Here is a 16,273-nt window from a genome sequence, read left to right on the forward strand (position 1 = left end):
TAATGTCAAATACTTTTCTGAACACAAAACAAATCTTTTGGTTGCAAGTGATAGAAACATGAATCAAACTGCCTGAGACAACGGAAGAGAGTGTATAAAACAGGTTAAGATTTAGTTTGCTTCAGGGTAGACTGGCCAAATCCACAGGTTCAGTTGTGTGTGTGTGTGTGTGTGTGTGTGTGTGTGTGTGTGTGTGTGTGTGTGGCTTTTCCCCCTTCTTTCTATCTCTTGGACAGGCTTTCTCCCAAGTAGTAGGTGTAACAACCCATGACTCACAACTTATTAGCTTAACAGAAAAGTCCTTAGGAAGGCCTGCTTGGTGGGGCTTGGTTCCTGTGCCCATCCCATAATCAGCTGCTGTAGCCAGAGGGCTAAATACTTTGGCCAGACCTGGATTATCTCTGCCCAACACACATAGATGGATTCCCCCCACCCACCCCAGGAAGAAAGGTGCTAAATAGACAGAAACTACAGATGTTCATTATAAGAGACCAGAGTTGATCTTTGACTCAATTTTAAAAAAACAGGGAAAGGAAAGACTTGGACGTTGGTTTTATTCAGAAAGAAAGCTATAAAATATTTTTCCTTATTATTTTTTTTTAATCTAAGTAATCTCTACACCCAATGTGGGGCTCAGACTCACGACCTCAAGATCAAGAGTCTTCTAACTGAGCCACCCAGGCACCCTGGAAAGCTAGCAAATCTTATGACTATTTCCTACATTTGCCTATTGATTTCCATAAAATGGTTTCCTAAAACCAAGTGGTTTTAAAGTGGAAAAAAAGGTGACAAAGTAGGGAAAATATTTGCAACTTATGCTGCAAATAAAAACTGCTAAAAGTTAAGACCAGTTACCCTACAGGAAAATGGACAAAGAGATGAGAACAGATCAAGGAAAGAAAGATCATTAAACAGCTGAAAAGATGATCAATCTTACTCCTAATGAGAAAAATTCACATTAAAACTACCCTGGGCTGAGACGCCGTAGTTTGTCAAGCTTCCCAGGGGACTACTGTGCAGGCAGGGTTGGGAAGCAGCTCTTGTGCACCCTTCCTTTGACACCAATCCTCAAAGAAGGGGACAGATTCGTGTGAGGACCTACAGTGAATGAGTCAGTGGCCGCTAGAAGGGACGCCCCAGTCTCCTGGATCCCTGCCAGGGCCTGTCCACCGTATGACACTGCTTCTCACACAAGCGCATCACCCAAGTGTGGTTCATGAGTACCAGCTCTGCAGTCCTGCACACATTTCACTTCCCTCTTTCTGTAAAATTGAATAGTTTATACCACAGGGTGGTGGTGTGCATGAAGTGACATAAACTGCAGCCCAGGGTGCTTAATGAATGTCAGTTCAAATAGCCTAACCCAAAAAAGATATAAAAGAATCGTGAGATACTATTTCTTGCATTGGACTGGCAGTCAAAAGTTTGATAGGCCTGAATGAAGCAAGATTGGGGAACCAGGCACTCTTGTGTGGCCGGTGAGCGTATACTGGTACAGCCCTGAGGCCTGGCAGTTTGGCAAATGACTCATATGGGAGCATATGGATTCAGTGTTGTTTGTAATAGTTACAATTTATTAACAACCCGGATGTCCCTCTACACAGGACTGGTTGAATGAACCTATGGTGTATTCACCTGGTGGAGTGCAAGAAGAACTATACTATTATGGAGTAATCTCCAGGCTATATTATTAAATGAAAAAAACAGGTGCACAATACCATAGTTTTGTGTTTTGGTTTTTTACTTTTTATTAAAATTTTAGTTAGTGAACATACAGTGCAGTATTGGTTTCAGTAGAATTTAGTGACTGATCACTTACATCCAACACCCAGTGCTCATCACAAGTGCCCTCCTTAGTTCCCATCACTCATCTAGCCCATCTCCCATCCACCTCCTTCCACCAACATTCCAGTTTGTTCTCAATCATTAAACGTCTCTTGTGGTTTGTTTCCTTTTTTTCCTCCTTTTCCCGTATGTTCATCTGTTTTGTCAAATTCCACATATGCATGCAGTCATGTGGTATTTGTCTTTCTCTGACTTATCTCAACAGTGGAGTTTAAATGGAAGGATAAACCAAAAGTAATAAAAGATTTTCAGTAATCATATTGTGAATATTTTTGTTGAAATACTGAAACTATTACAGAAACTTAGTAACATAAAGTAAATAGGCAATTATGTTCTTATCAGTCTAAGAACCAAGGTTTTTCAGTCTAAAATACAAGATACAAATAGGAAACAAGTTAAGCAAAACTCCCATAATCCTGAAGTGAATTGGAAATACCAGTATGAACTCAGGATACAGATTCTTTAAAAACAAAAAAAGTTTACCTCTGTTTAGCAACAATGACCAAACCAGTAGTAGTATGTACCTCTGGTGTTCCAATTTGGTCTTTTAATACCATTTCCCAGTATAAGGAACAGTAAGGGCAGAAAATACATAAAAGGAGCTTGAAATATACTGTCATGCCAGAAAGTAAGGGAACTATCAAAGTAAAAAGTACAGGATAAAGAGACACACAATCCAATTTGAAGGGGCTTTCACTGGCCACATATGGAACACTTCGAGTACCAAAAAAGAATAAAAATGGCAATGGATTAAAACACATCAAATGTGTTTAAATAAAAATGAGCATGCACCTCTTGATGAAAGATGTTGGTGTGCTCTTTTATCAAGAGGCATGTAATGTCTGATCTTTGCCCACTTTTGATGTTAGCAATCAGGCTTCATCCCTAGTTCTGTTAATTTATTAGGGTTGCGAAATAGTATTTTTATCACAGCTTTATTGAGACAGAGTTCACTTACTATATGCAGTTCATCCTTCTAAAGTTTTTAGTGTTTTTTTAGTATGTTCACAGAGTTGTGCAACAATCACCACAATTAATTTTAGAACATTTTCATTACCCCAGAAAGAAACCACATGCCTTCGAGCAGTCACGATCTGTTTTCCGCTGATGCCCACTCCCCAGCCCTTGGCAACCAACCATCTTCTTTCTGTCTCTGTACATTGGCCTGTTTTGGACCTTTCGTATGAATGGAATCCTATAATATGTGACTGACTTCTTTACCTTAGCGTGATGCTTTTAAGGTTCATCCAGGAGGTAGTATGTTATCAACACATTATTCTTTCTTATAGTCAAATAATATTCACTTATATAGATATGCCACATTTCATTTGTTTATCAGTTGAGGAATATTTGGGCTGTTTCCACTTTTTGGCTTTTATTATTTTTTAATGTTTGTTTATTTTTGAGAGAGAGAGAAAGAGCAGGGGAGGGACAGAGAGAGGGAGACAGAGGATCTGAAGCGGGCTCTGTGCTGACAGCAGAGAGCTTGATGTGGGGCTTGAACTCACGAACCATGAGATCATGACCTGAGCTGAAGTCGGATGCTCAACCAACTCAGGTGCCCCCACTTTTTGGCTATTATTAATATGCTGTGAACATTTGTATACAAGGTTTTGAGTGCACATGTGTTTCCATTTCTCTTGCGTATATATACATATAGCTTAGAGAGGAATTGCTGCTTCATACAGCTACTAACCTTTGAGGAACTGCCAGACTATTTTCCACAGTGACTACACCCTTGTACCAGTCCTATCAGCAGTAGATGAGGGTTCCAGTTTCTCCACAGCTTTGCCAACAGTTCTCACCTTTTTTTATGTATGTGTTTAACATCTTTTTTTTATTGCGGTAAAGTTTATGTAATATAAGATTTACCATTCAAACTATTTTTTAAGTGTATAGTTCTGTACCCTTTAAACAATAACTCCCTACTTCTCCATATTATCTATCTTTTTTTATTATACCCCTCCTCGTGGGTGTGAAGTGGTTTCTCATTGTGGTTTTGATATGCAATCTGATAGCTAGTGATGTGGAGCATTTCATGTGGTTGGCCATCTGTATGTTTTCTTTGGAGAAATATCTATTCAGGTACTTTTTCTGAAAACTACTAAAATACTTTCAGATATTTTAATGGTATTGTTTGTTTTTATTATTGAGTTGTAAGGGTTCTTTCTGTGCTCTGAATACAAGTCCCTTATCAGATACGTGATTTACAAATATCTTCTCCCAGTCTGTGGGTTATCTTCTTCCTTTCTTGATGTCTTTTGGAGCGTAAACGTTTTTAATTTTGATGAGGTCCAATTTATCTAGTTTTCTCTTTTGTATTGTGCTTATGTAAAAAACCATTGCCTAATCTAAGGTCATGAAGATTTATGCCTATATTTTCTTCTAAGAGTTTTATAGTTTCAGCTCTTAATTGAGTGCTTTGATCCATTTTGAGTTTTTGTATGTGGTATGAGGTAGGGGTCCAGCTTATCATTTTGCACAAATGTCCAGTTGTCCCAGTACTATTTGTTGAAAAGATTGTTCTTTCCCCCATTGAATTATTTTAGCACCCCTGTTGAAAATCAGTTGACCCTAAATATGAGGGTTCATTTCAGGACTTTGAATTTTATGCCATAAAATAAGAACTTTTTAATTCTATATTTGTGCCTTCCTTTATTAGCTGGGCTGATTTTATAGGAGATATGTTCTCTCCTTTATTATTTACTTATTGAGTGGTACAAATCACGTATGGAAGGCAGTACATATAGTTGATTCTTTCCTTTACCTAGCTTTTAAGATAATTTTCTGTCACCCTCAGAAGGTGACCAATTAGTTATCTTTTGCTGTCATTATAAACTTACAGATTAAAACATATTTGGGTTTAATCGGTTGTAATTATTCTCATTATTAAAGCTTAAAATTTCCCTTCTTTGGTCGGGAATAGATTCAGGTTGGCTCTTGAGTCCTCATGACCCTTAATAGTCTATGATAGCTTCCTTGCCATTTGATACGTGAAGATGTTCTAAACTCATTTTGTACATTTACTAAGATCTGGACTCCTCCAGCTATTCAAGAAGCTCAGGGAAGACACCTGGGCTAATGGAAAATAATAGCCAACACCACACTTGGGCAGGATAGTCATTGCTCTTGGGGTAGTCCGTGTGTGTGTGTGTGTGTGTGTGTGTGTGTGTGTGTGTGTGTCTAGTTTTAAAGCTAAAATACCTTGTAATTTATATTGATAAATTTACAAATGCCTTGTAAATTTGTATTGATATTTCCAATTCAAACGCAGGACAATAGAATGGTTATATAATCGCTGCCTCTATATTATATCTCTACCTCATTTTTTCCTCACTGAGATTCATATTTCTCAGGGAAATAAGAGATGCCAGAATTAGTATATGCCATAACTACTCATCTGCTTTTTTTCCACATTACAGATCTTGCAGTCTCTGAATAGTGATACTGATGCTACTACCAACAATATGCTTACGGACAATAATTCAAAAAAATTTTTTTACATATGATATCCTAATTGCCAATTTTTTATGATTATATTTATATCTGAATCGTCAGATCAGATAGCCATTACCACCGTAATATCTCCCTTTTCTCCTTTATTTTGTCTTGGTTTATGCTCACTACCAGCCTTTATGTTGATGTCTCTAACCATTTTGGTTGTCTCAAGCTCGTACTCTGGTAGATAGGAAAGAGCCATGAGAATAATAATTCTCCATGTTTATACATATTGAAGATAATTTGTGTCCTTGATATTTGAAAGTCAGTTTTTTCTAGGTGTGAAGTTTTTAGCTCATAGTTTTGAGTACCTTAAATGTGTTACTCCCATTTTCTTCTGCTTTTACAGACTGGCTGTTGAAAATATAATGATCGTTTTCTTTTCCTTGTAAGTTGCGGGTTCTTTTTTGTCTTGGTGGTCGCTCCCTAGACTTATTATCAGTGAAGAGGCCAAAAGGTGCTATCCTAATTCTGTCATCCTTTCTGCATCTATCAGCAGGAAGTTTGGATTTTGTAAAAATGGTAGTGATGGTGGCAGCAGCATGGTTTGGGGATTTTTCTCAAATTCTCAAAAAGAGATGAAACAACTCGACAAAAAAATCCAAACAAACACCCAAAACCCAGCCCGTGGATAACCTGTACAAAGCACCCCCAGGAGCTCCAAGACAAAAGCGGGCACAGGCGAGATGCCAACGCCACAGATAGAACCTGCATGATGGAACAAGACGGGCCAAGTGTCAATAATTGTTGAGGCCAGTGGATGTATACATAGGGGTTTATTAACTATTTTCTCCAAGTTCTGCAGATCTTGTACCATCATTGATCTAGTACCATCAATCTGAGTGTGTTTAAGGTGCAAATTAAGAATGGATAACAAATTTGACTTTCCATAGAATCTCCTAGTCCTATTAGGCCAGTCATGTATTTGGGGGAGTGCATAAGGTTACAATGAGTGTCATTCTTTGGGCGGCTTAAGAGTTTTCAAAAATGGGGTGCAATGGCTCAGTTGGTTATGTGTCTGACTCTTGATTTCAGCTAAAGTCACGATCTCACGGTTTGTAAGTTTAAGCCCCACGTCGGGCTCTGTGCTGACAATATGGAGCCTGCTTGGAATTCTCTCTCTCTCTCTCTCTCTCTCTCTCTCTCTCTCTCTCTCCCTCTCCCCCTTCCCTGCTCTCACTTTCTCTCTCAAAATAAATAAATAAACTTAAAATAAAAAAAAAAAATACTTAAAAAAAATGGTTACCAAAGATGAAAGTAAGTTTTATGCTAGCTTCAGAAACTACTTTATTTTTTTTCTGATGTTTAATGTGTGTGTGTGTGTGTGTGTGTGTGTGTGTGTGTGTGTGTGTTTGGAGAATACGAGCAGGAGAGAGGGATTGAAGGAGAGAAAGAGAGACTCTTAAGCAGGTTCCATACTCGGCACAGAGCCCAATTCGGGACTCAATCCCACGATCCTAGGATCATGACCTGAGCCGAAATCAAGAGTCAGACACTGAACCGACTGAGTCACCCATGTGCCCCTAGAGATTCCTTTAAATATTAACATTAAAAATTGTCAGATCAGTCCCACCATTGGAGTTGAAGATGTTATTTCACTTTTGAGTTACTAAGATCCAAGGAGGTAATGTTCTCATAGTACAGACTTAGCTCATTTTCCCCAAATACGATTGTTTGGCAGCATTCTGAATTCTCGGAATTGGGTACGTAATGTTAATCACTAATTACTTGGAGACCTGACCATCTTCAGAATTTTACTGTTTAGCCTGCAGTATTGTTGTAGCTGGTTTTGTATATATCTGGTTATTTTTTTCAGGAGTAGACTAATGCCTTCTGAATAACACGAGTTTTCTTTATCTGAAGTCATTAAAGTATTGCTGTAGTACATGCTGTACTAATCTTCCCAAAAGGACAATTTCCCAGAAACTTAACTGACTTCCAGGTTGTGATCAGACCCTGACTGGCTGTCACAAATAGCCCCTGTGTGGAGCTTAAAACAGACTTGATCTTGGTGAAAGAGGAGCCGCAGCTAAGAAAAACTTTACTGTCTATCATAGTTCTTATTCACGAAGATTCTTTCATGTTGCTTGGAAACCTTCCTCCCTTATGCACATGCCGACTTCTTTTTTAAGGTTTGGAGCAAGTATGTTAAGAAGTTGGGTGATTTTGCTAAGCCACAGAATATTGACTCGGCTGTGCAGTGCCTGAACGAACTTATAACCAACGCACTACACCACATCCCAGATGTCATCACTTACCTTTCAAGACTTAGAAACCAAAGTGTGTTTAACTTCTGTGCTATTCCACAGGTATGCAGTGCTGCTGTTCTTGTTGTAGAAGAGAGGTGGAAGCTACAGGCAGTGGTGTGGTGGTGGTGATGGGGGTGGGTAGAATGCATTTAGTATTTTGGTTTGCTGTATTCGGAATATGGTTCCTTAAAAAGAGGACTCTGGTCTGTTTTCTTTTGCTGGCGAAGAGGCAGACAGTGTCTCACCATACCTCCCCTTTGCTCTATGACCACCACCCTCAGCTCAGCCTCGCTAGATCCTTATTCTCACAGTTAAATCTAGGGCTTTGGCTTAGATTTATGGGGAGTGCTGGGTAAAATGTAGGTGAAGGTGTTGTCATTACAAAGTCTTAAGCACCTAGTTTTTGCTGTGCTTTTCCTAGACTCATGAGAACAGAACCTGACCCTATGGACCTAGCCCCTCAATATCCTAGGAGCTTACACTTTTTAAATGCCTTACCAATTACTTTAACTCCAGTAAATGAAAGTTCTAGGATTTAACTGATTTGGAAACTCGATTTAATCTTTTAATGGCCAATCTTGAATGGTTGTTGGAGCTAAAATCTGTAGGCTTGACATGGGTTTCCATTTATCCTAGAAATAATACACCTTTGAGCTTGGGAACTATGCCTCCTTCCCATTTGTGCCCTATCCCCTCCTCCATGCTGGTTTTTTTCATGTATGATGGTTATGTTTGTTGTAGGAAAAATAGAAAATTCTTTGCAGATATTATTTTGAGATACATTTTTCAGCTCTAAGACTCATTATTCTAGCATAGAAAATGTTGTATTGGCTCGTGTTTGTTTTTTCCAAATAAAAAGCTTTCATGGTCAAACCAAAGAACCATTTAAGACTGCAAAGATCACTTGAGGCTGTTGTTGAGGAAGGGAGGAGTGGGAAAGGTACAAGTTTTGATATGCTTTCTTCATGGGTACTTTTTCTTGGTTAGTTACATCTTAGCTCTTTGGCACTTTCTTATTCTATATAAGATATTTTTTACGTTTTCACAATGGTGATTGCCTATAGTACCATTTCTTTTCTTTCATGAAATGAAATGAATTAGCATTTTCTTTCGTCTCCCCCACCTAATATCTGTAGGTAATGGCCATTGCCACTTTGGCTGCCTGTTACAATAACCAGCAGGTGTTCAAAGGCGTAGTGAAGATCCGAAAAGGACAAGCAGTAACTCTAATGATGGATGCCACCAATATGCCAGCTGTCAAAGCTATAATATACCAGTATATGGAAGAGGTGGGTTTCTATTTAACTACCCGGATAATTTCTAGCTATTTTTTATAGTATTTAAATAATGTCATTGTTTAAATAGTTTATATTTGAATATTAGATGATCCTAACAACTTATTGTGTTACGGTATAAAGAGACAGGACAGGAGTTGGTCTCCTTTATTTGGAAAGTTCGTGTATGCATGAGTTACTGATGGTTCAGAGTTGCACAGCACCCTGGTGAGAGTGTATAAAGGCAGCAAGCCTTTAGGGTGGAGCTCCTAAGCAGAATCCTAGGTTTTGAGCTGGAAGCTGATGTTAGAGACCAGTCAGGCTTTTTGTTTTATGGGTGAGAAAAATGAGGCTACGTCTTGTGGATGCAAATGCAGTATCTGACTGAGTAGATCTGGGACCCCAGCCCATCCACATTGCCTCACACCCAATCCAGGACTTTCTATGACTTCATAGGCCTCAACTGAGAAACCACAGTAGGGAATTTTGGCAAAGGAAAACCATCAAGTTGCAATGATATCTAAATTTTTTTTTCTTTTTTTATAATTCTTTTAATGTTTTTATTTATTTTTGAGAGAGAGAGAGAGTGTGCATGCAAGTGGGGGAGGGGCAGAGAGAGAGGGAGACGCAGAATCCGAAGCAGGCTCCAGGCTCTGAGCTGTCAGCACAGAGCTCGACGTGGGGCTCAAACCCACAAACTGCGAGATCATGACCTGAGCTAAACTCGGATGCTTAACCATCTGAGCCACCCAGGCGCCCCGATTTCTAAATTTTCTAATGCAAATCTCATTTCAAGTACCAAAACCATCCTATAAAACAGAACATACTTGTTCAAGTCAAATATCCTTCTGTGGAGGTTATAATATATGACTAGGTTCAAAAAAGCCTTTTCTTAGAGGCTAAAACTCTAGGTCCTAGATCAGTGGTTCCTTTGTTTTTTTTTTTTTTAATAACGTTTGTTTATTTTTGAGAGAGAGTGTGAGCAGGGAGTGGGCAGAGAGAAAGGGAGACACAGAATCAGAAGTGGGCTCCAGGCTCTGAGCTGTCAGTACAGAGCCTGATGTGGGGCTTGAACCTACAAACCACAAGATCGTGACTCAAGCTGAAGTTGGATGCTTAACTGAGCCACCCAGGCGCCCTAGCAGTGGTTCTTAATTGGAGATACTTTAGTACCCCCTTTCCTGCAGGGGACATTTGGCAATGTCTAGAGACTTTTTTTTTTTTTTTTTTTGACTGTCACACTAGGGAGCTGGGTGGCTCTGAGATCCTTAGGTATGTTCTTACTGAAGATTGAAATACTACAGAAATACATGAAAACATAATAAAATCTTCCTCCCGCCCCCCCCCCCCCCCCCCAGAGATAACTATTGCTGTCAATAGTTTTCTGCCTCCTTCCAGTCCTCTGGCTATGCCTTTACAGGGATGCACTTGGTAATAGTGGTTTCCTCTAAATAGAATTCTGCAAAAACAGTTATTTCCTCTGATTTCTATGGCATATTGCACATTCTCCTTGGAGTTACGCCCTGTCTTCCGACGAGCTTTGGACGTCAGCATTTCTACCAGAGGTACCTGTAGAAGGCGTAAGGGAAAACTAAAGAAAAATTTTTTTAATCCTAAAATTCTTTTAGTGACTTAAGTGTTCAGCTATTGACCAAAAAATTGCTGCTTATGAGATTTGGGACGGTCTGATTCACCATATAGCCAGCACTTACTCTGAGCTTACTGTGTGCCTGGCATAGCAACCAAAAAGGTGGGTGCTATGAATATCAAGGAAACTTGAGGCTGGTGCCATAATTTGGACCCAGATCTGGCTGACTTCAGACCATATGCTGTTCACTACAATTCTAAGGGGGTTGGATTATCCTTTCTAAACTGAGTAGTACTTTATTAGGCACTTTTTCTCTGTTTTGTATCAGTTAGAATCCTTTTATGTAGTGTGTAGTTCAGAGAATATTTTAGTTTTAATACTGACCACCGATTTCAAAAAACCATTTTTTAAAAATGTTGTTTGCTAGTTCCGTTACTATATTAAAATTCAGATTTTATCTGGTGTTTTCCTTACCCATTGGAATTAAATCCTGGTTGTGATCAACAGTTTGATTTGGGGCATGGGTACCCACACTACAGCTGACTGACCTCCCCGCCCCCACTGCTTTTGTAAATAACTTTTTATTAAAACACAGCCATGCCCATTCGCATATGTCTTGTCTGAGGCAGCCTCAAAATACAGTAGCAGAGTTGAGAAGCTGCAACAGAGGGTGACCCACCAAGCTGAAAACAATTTCTGGCCCTTTAAGGAACACTGATTGAGGTCATCGGTTTCTAAAGCTACTCTGGTGAAACCCAGCGTGATTTGGAGGAAACATTAATACTTGATTTGATTCAGAAAAATCTCAAGTCTTTCAAGTCCAAAGGAATAAAATGTGAGAATGGTTTTAATGTCCTCATGAATGAAATTTCAAGTTAAAACTTTTTGAAGACCACAAGTTTTCTGTTTGCTGATGTCCAGATATTAACCCTGATCCTACTTCTCACTGACCAAGTCTGTCCTTTGCAGGAAGACTGCAAGTCTTCTGTCAGCTTGGGGAGCCTGGGTGGCTCAGTTGGTTAAGCGTCCGACTTTGGCTCAGGACATGATCTCATGGTTAGATTGAGTTCGAGCCCCGCGTCAGGCTCTGTGCTGACAGCTCAGAGCCTGGAGCCTGCTTTGGATTCTGTGTCTCCCTCTCTCTCTGCCCCTCCCCCACTTGCTCTCTCTCTCTCTCTCTCTCTCTCTCAAAAATAAACATTATTAAAAAAAAAAAAAAAGGGGGCGCCTGGGTGGCTCAGTTGGTTAAGTGTCCGACTTCGGCTCAGGTCATGATCTCACAGTCTGTGAGTTCGAGCCCCGCGACGGGCTCTGTGCTGACAGCTCAGAGCCTGGAGCCTGTTTCGGATTCTGTCTCCCTCTCTCTCTGACCGCCCCCCCCTCCCCCGGCCCGTTCATGCTCTGTCTCTCTCTGTCTCAAAAATAAACATTAAAAAAAATTAAAAAAAAAAATAGGGGTTCTCAGATTAAAAACAAAAAGTTCTGTCAGTTCCCTGGGCTTAACTGGTGGTAACAAGAATGCACTTGCAGAGGCGTGTAAAGGTCTCCTCATGGGACTCTAATGTTTACAGGAGGAGTTAGAGGGACACCGAACCTTCCTGAGGAGGTGGGCACTGCTCTTCCACACCCTCTGTCCTCTGGAGCAGCCTCAGCTGCAAACCAGTCTGGATACCTGTCAGCTGGCGAGAAGCTCAACCAGCTATTTTGGGACAGAAACAAATACTCAGGCAAACGGCCAGAAGCTGTTGTTTCCTTCTGTGCCAATGCTCACTCCTCGGCGAGGGCAACCTCTCTTAAGCGGGCACACCTTCCCATTTCACGCTACGCTGTGCTTCCTCTAGAGCATCGTCCTGCTCTCCAGGCCCTTTTTGTGCTCACAACTCACAAGTGTTATGCAGCATCGGTGGCCCTTGGGCACTTGCTAGAGCCTCACCCCTACTCAAACCTGTTGACTCAGAATCTGCCTTTACCAAGATCCCCAGGTGATTCCTGTGAACATAAAGTTTGAAAAGCACTGCTGGGGGCGCCTGGTGACTCGGTTGAGTGTCCGACTCTTGATTTCGGTTCAGGTCATGATCCCTGAGTCCTGCCGGCCTCACTGGTCCAGGATCCTGCTTAAGATTCTCTGTCTCCCCCTCTGCCCCTTCCCCTCTCGTGTGCTCGCTCACTCTCTCTCTATCTCAAAACAAGAAGAGTACTGCTGTACATCCATCCTTTCCTTCTCCGCTGGCTCTGCCTTTAACCACAGGAGGAAGTACGAGATCATATGTTGTGAACTGTCTCCACTTCTCTGTCCGTCTCTCCTGTGTGAGCCTAACCCCTGCAGGTGTGCATTCCTGCTCCCGCCTCTCGCCCCCTCAAGATCCGCCTCCTCTTTATCTAAAGCCCCCTCCTTTTTGGGTCCCTCCTCTAGTTTGTATTTGCACTCTGGCCACTCGGCTTCAAAAAGTAAACAGATCAATACTTGGCTTGACTTTGCTCCTCTCTACCTCATCCCCTTCCTCCTCTCCCTCACAGTTAAGCTTCTCGAAGGATTCATGTACTTCATGTTATCGATTCCCATTTTTTTCTCAACCCACTTCATCCTAGCTTTTGTTCATTCCTTGTCAGAACTTTTCTTACTGAGGTGATTTAATGACCTTCTAATGACCAGTTTTTGTTTGTTTAAAGTTTATTTATTTATCTTGAGAGAGAGAGTGGGGGCAGAAAGAGAGGAAGAGAGAGAACCCCAAGCAGGCTCTGCGTTATCAGCTCGGAGCCCAACACAGGGCTCAGTCTCCCCAACTGTGAGATCATGACCTGAGCCAAGATCAAGAGTTGGGCGCTGAGCCAACTGAGCCACCAAGACTGAGCCACCAAGGCAGTGCTCTAATGACAAATTTTTAAAAAATTCGACACTGGATCTTTCTCACCTTGAAAGCCCTTCCCTGTCTTGGCTTCTGTGACGCTTACCTCAGGTTTAACCTCTTGCCCATCCATCTGTCTCCTCCTTTGCCTTTCTGGCTCCTTATCTCCCAGAGTTGTCTTGATTTTTGTTTCTTCTGGCTGCACAAAATCTTCCTGGCATTCTCTTCTATGGCCAGGCTGTTTCCTCCACCCCATGCTTCACTCCAGGCTTGATTATTCCAGTTCAGTCCTTGGTCATAAACCTTTTTTTTTTTTTTTTTTTTTGACGTTTACTCATTTTTGAGAGAGCGAGCGAGCAAGCAGGGGAGGGTCAAAAAGAGAAGGAGACACAGAATCTGAAGTAGGCTTCAGGCTCTGAGCTGTCAGTACAGAGCCCCATGTGGGGCTTGAACCCACAAACCACGAGATCATGACCTGAGCCTAAGTTGGATGCTCAACTAACTGAACCACCCAGATGCTTCTAAACCCTTTTTTTTTCTTTTGGTTAATGACATTAGCTGTTCATACTTGTCAGAATTTTGTGTGCATTAGCCTTTGACCAAGCAATTCTAGGACTTTACCTACACAATTAACTAGAAAATGTACAGAGATGCTGATTGTAGCATTTTGTCCTCCGTCCTTATTGGGAGGGGGTTGATTACAAATTATAGTGTGTTCACATTACATAGCTTGTGTTTAAAAGGAATGACCTTTTCTAGGTTCTGGCATTAAGAAATGTCCATAGAAGCTCCTGGCTCAATTAAGCGTCTGACTCTTGATCTCACCTCAAGGGTCATGAGTTCAAGCCCCGCATTAGGCTCCACAGTGGTCAAGGAACTTACCTAAAAAAAAAGAAAGAAAGAAAGAAAGAAAGAAAGAAAGAAAGAAAGAAAGAAAGAAAGAAAGATCTATAAAAAATTATGTGAGTGAGACACCTAGGTGGCTCAGTCGGTTAAGCATACAACTTCAGCTCAGGTCATGATCTTGCAGTTCATGAATTCGAGCCCCTCGTCAGGCTCTGTGCTGACAGCTCAGAGCCTGGACCCAGCTTCGGATTCTGTGTCTCCCTTTCTTTCTGCCCCTCCCCCACTGTGTCTCTGTCTCTCTCAAAAATAAATAAACATGAAAGAACATTTTCAAAAAAGATTAAAGATATTATGTGAGTGAAAAAAGTCAAATTACAGCATAATATGTTTATAACCTATCTTAAAAATAAAGTGTATAATTTCATATACACAATATAGTCATATTTATACATTATATAGAACAGCCATTCTGTATAGTGTGTAGACTATATAATACATATATATGACATTTTATATGTTTTTATATTGGCTTATATGCACATGGCAAGAGGTATAAAAGTAACTACACCAGTATATGGTAATATACTATATTATTGTGTATGACATTTCATACATTTTTATCTGAGGTTATAAGGGCATAGTGAGGAAAAGTATAAAAGTAACTATACTGGCCTGTGGCTGAGGGGCAAGTAAGGGAATTTTGGCTCCTTTTTTAACTTTATTTTTGTATTGCTTGTTTTTATAAGCTTAACTCCATTATCTAAATTTTTTTGAAAAGAAAGAGGAAATTGTAGTTTCAATGAAACCTTTTTCTTCTTCTTTCTAGAGCGATTCTTGGTATCATAATATTAGGTATCGGATATCATTAGCATATTTCTGTAGGCATTTTTTTCCCAGTGAGCTCTCTGCCCATTGTGGGGATTGAACTCATGATCCACAGGTCAGGAGTCACATGCTCTACTGACTGAGCCAGCCAGGCACACCTGTGGGCACATTCATTTATTTTCTTGTCATACTAAATCGCAGCTGTGCCCTTTCAGTGGTGAGGTGGGAGGGTGGCAAGAATATAATCTGTCTCTGGAAAAAATACCCATTATATCGTTCAGTTGGTTAAGTGTCTTACTTCAGCTCAGGTCATGATCTCACAGTTTGTGGGTTCGAGCCCCACATTGGGCTCTGGGCTGACAGCTCAGAGCCTGGAGCCTGCTTCGGATTCTGTGTCTCCCTCGCTCTCTACCCCTCTCCTGCTTGTGCGTGCGCGCGCTCTCTCTCTCTCTCTCTCTCTCTCTCATAAATATTTAAAAAATATTTTTTTTAATACCCATTATATAATGAAAGTCTGGGGAAAAAAATTATTTTAAAAATATGCCAGCTTTGTAATCTTCCTCCTTTTTGTCTCTGGGCTCACATCATTGTCCCTTTCCCCCTCAGTCATCTCTTAACTGCTTTGTCAGCTTAGTGAGGGCCTCCTGTGTGCCAGGCTCGGTGCTGGGCTGGAGGCAGAAAGGTAAGACGTGGTGCCTTAGAGGCTCGCAGTCTAGTGAGGGAGACGCATAGACATAGATGAATTCAGTGCTAAGTGATAAGGTAGGAGTCTGTGTAGGAGAGTGGCATGTGGCCCAACCTGAGAGTTCAAGGCAGGTTTTTTTTTTTTATTTTTATTTTTTATTTATTTATTTTTTAAAATTTTTTTTTTCAACATTTATTTATTTTTGGGACAGAGAGAGACAGAGCATGAATGGGGGAGGGGCAGAGAGAGAGGGAGACACAGAATCGGAAACAGGCTCCAGGCTCTGAGCCATCAGCCCAGAGCCTGATGCGGGGCTCGAACTCACAGACCGCGAGATCGTGACCTGGCTGAAGTCGGACGCTTAACCGACTGCGCCACCCAGGCACCCCCAAGGCAGGTTTTCTAAAAGACTAATACCTAAGACTTGGGCAACAGGTCAAGTTAGCCAGGTCAAGTTAGCCAGGTGAGTTAGCCAGGTGAAGGAGTGTGACGGGCATTCCGGGCAGAGGGAACGGTGTGAGCAAAGGGGAACAGATGCATGCAGAGCATCAGAAGTAGAAGATGACAGCGGGTAGTTGTTCTAGAGTGAGAAGAGACAGGTGGGGAGCGGCAGGCGA

The 16,273-nt window shown here is 41.0% G+C and overlaps 1 protein-coding gene across 2 annotated transcripts in view; it reads left to right on the forward strand.

The window, feature by feature from the left end:
- FDFT1 (farnesyl-diphosphate farnesyltransferase 1) overlaps window positions 1-16,273 on the forward strand; it is a 41,641-nt gene that overhangs the window by 20,804 nt on the left and 4,564 nt on the right. For both annotated transcript variants that reach the window (XM_003984844.6, XM_045055664.1), the window contains 2 exons: window positions 7,476-7,652; window positions 8,729-8,881. In XM_003984844.6, the coding sequence (XP_003984893.3) occupies window positions 7,476-7,652; window positions 8,729-8,881 (330 nt within the window). The remainder of the gene's footprint in view (window positions 1-7,475; window positions 7,653-8,728; window positions 8,882-16,273) is intronic.

Source organism: Felis catus, chromosome B1 (genome assembly GCF_018350175.1).
Source record: "Felis catus isolate Fca126 chromosome B1, F.catus_Fca126_mat1.0, whole genome shotgun sequence".
Taxonomy (NCBI): Eukaryota; Metazoa; Chordata; class Mammalia; order Carnivora; family Felidae; genus Felis; species Felis catus.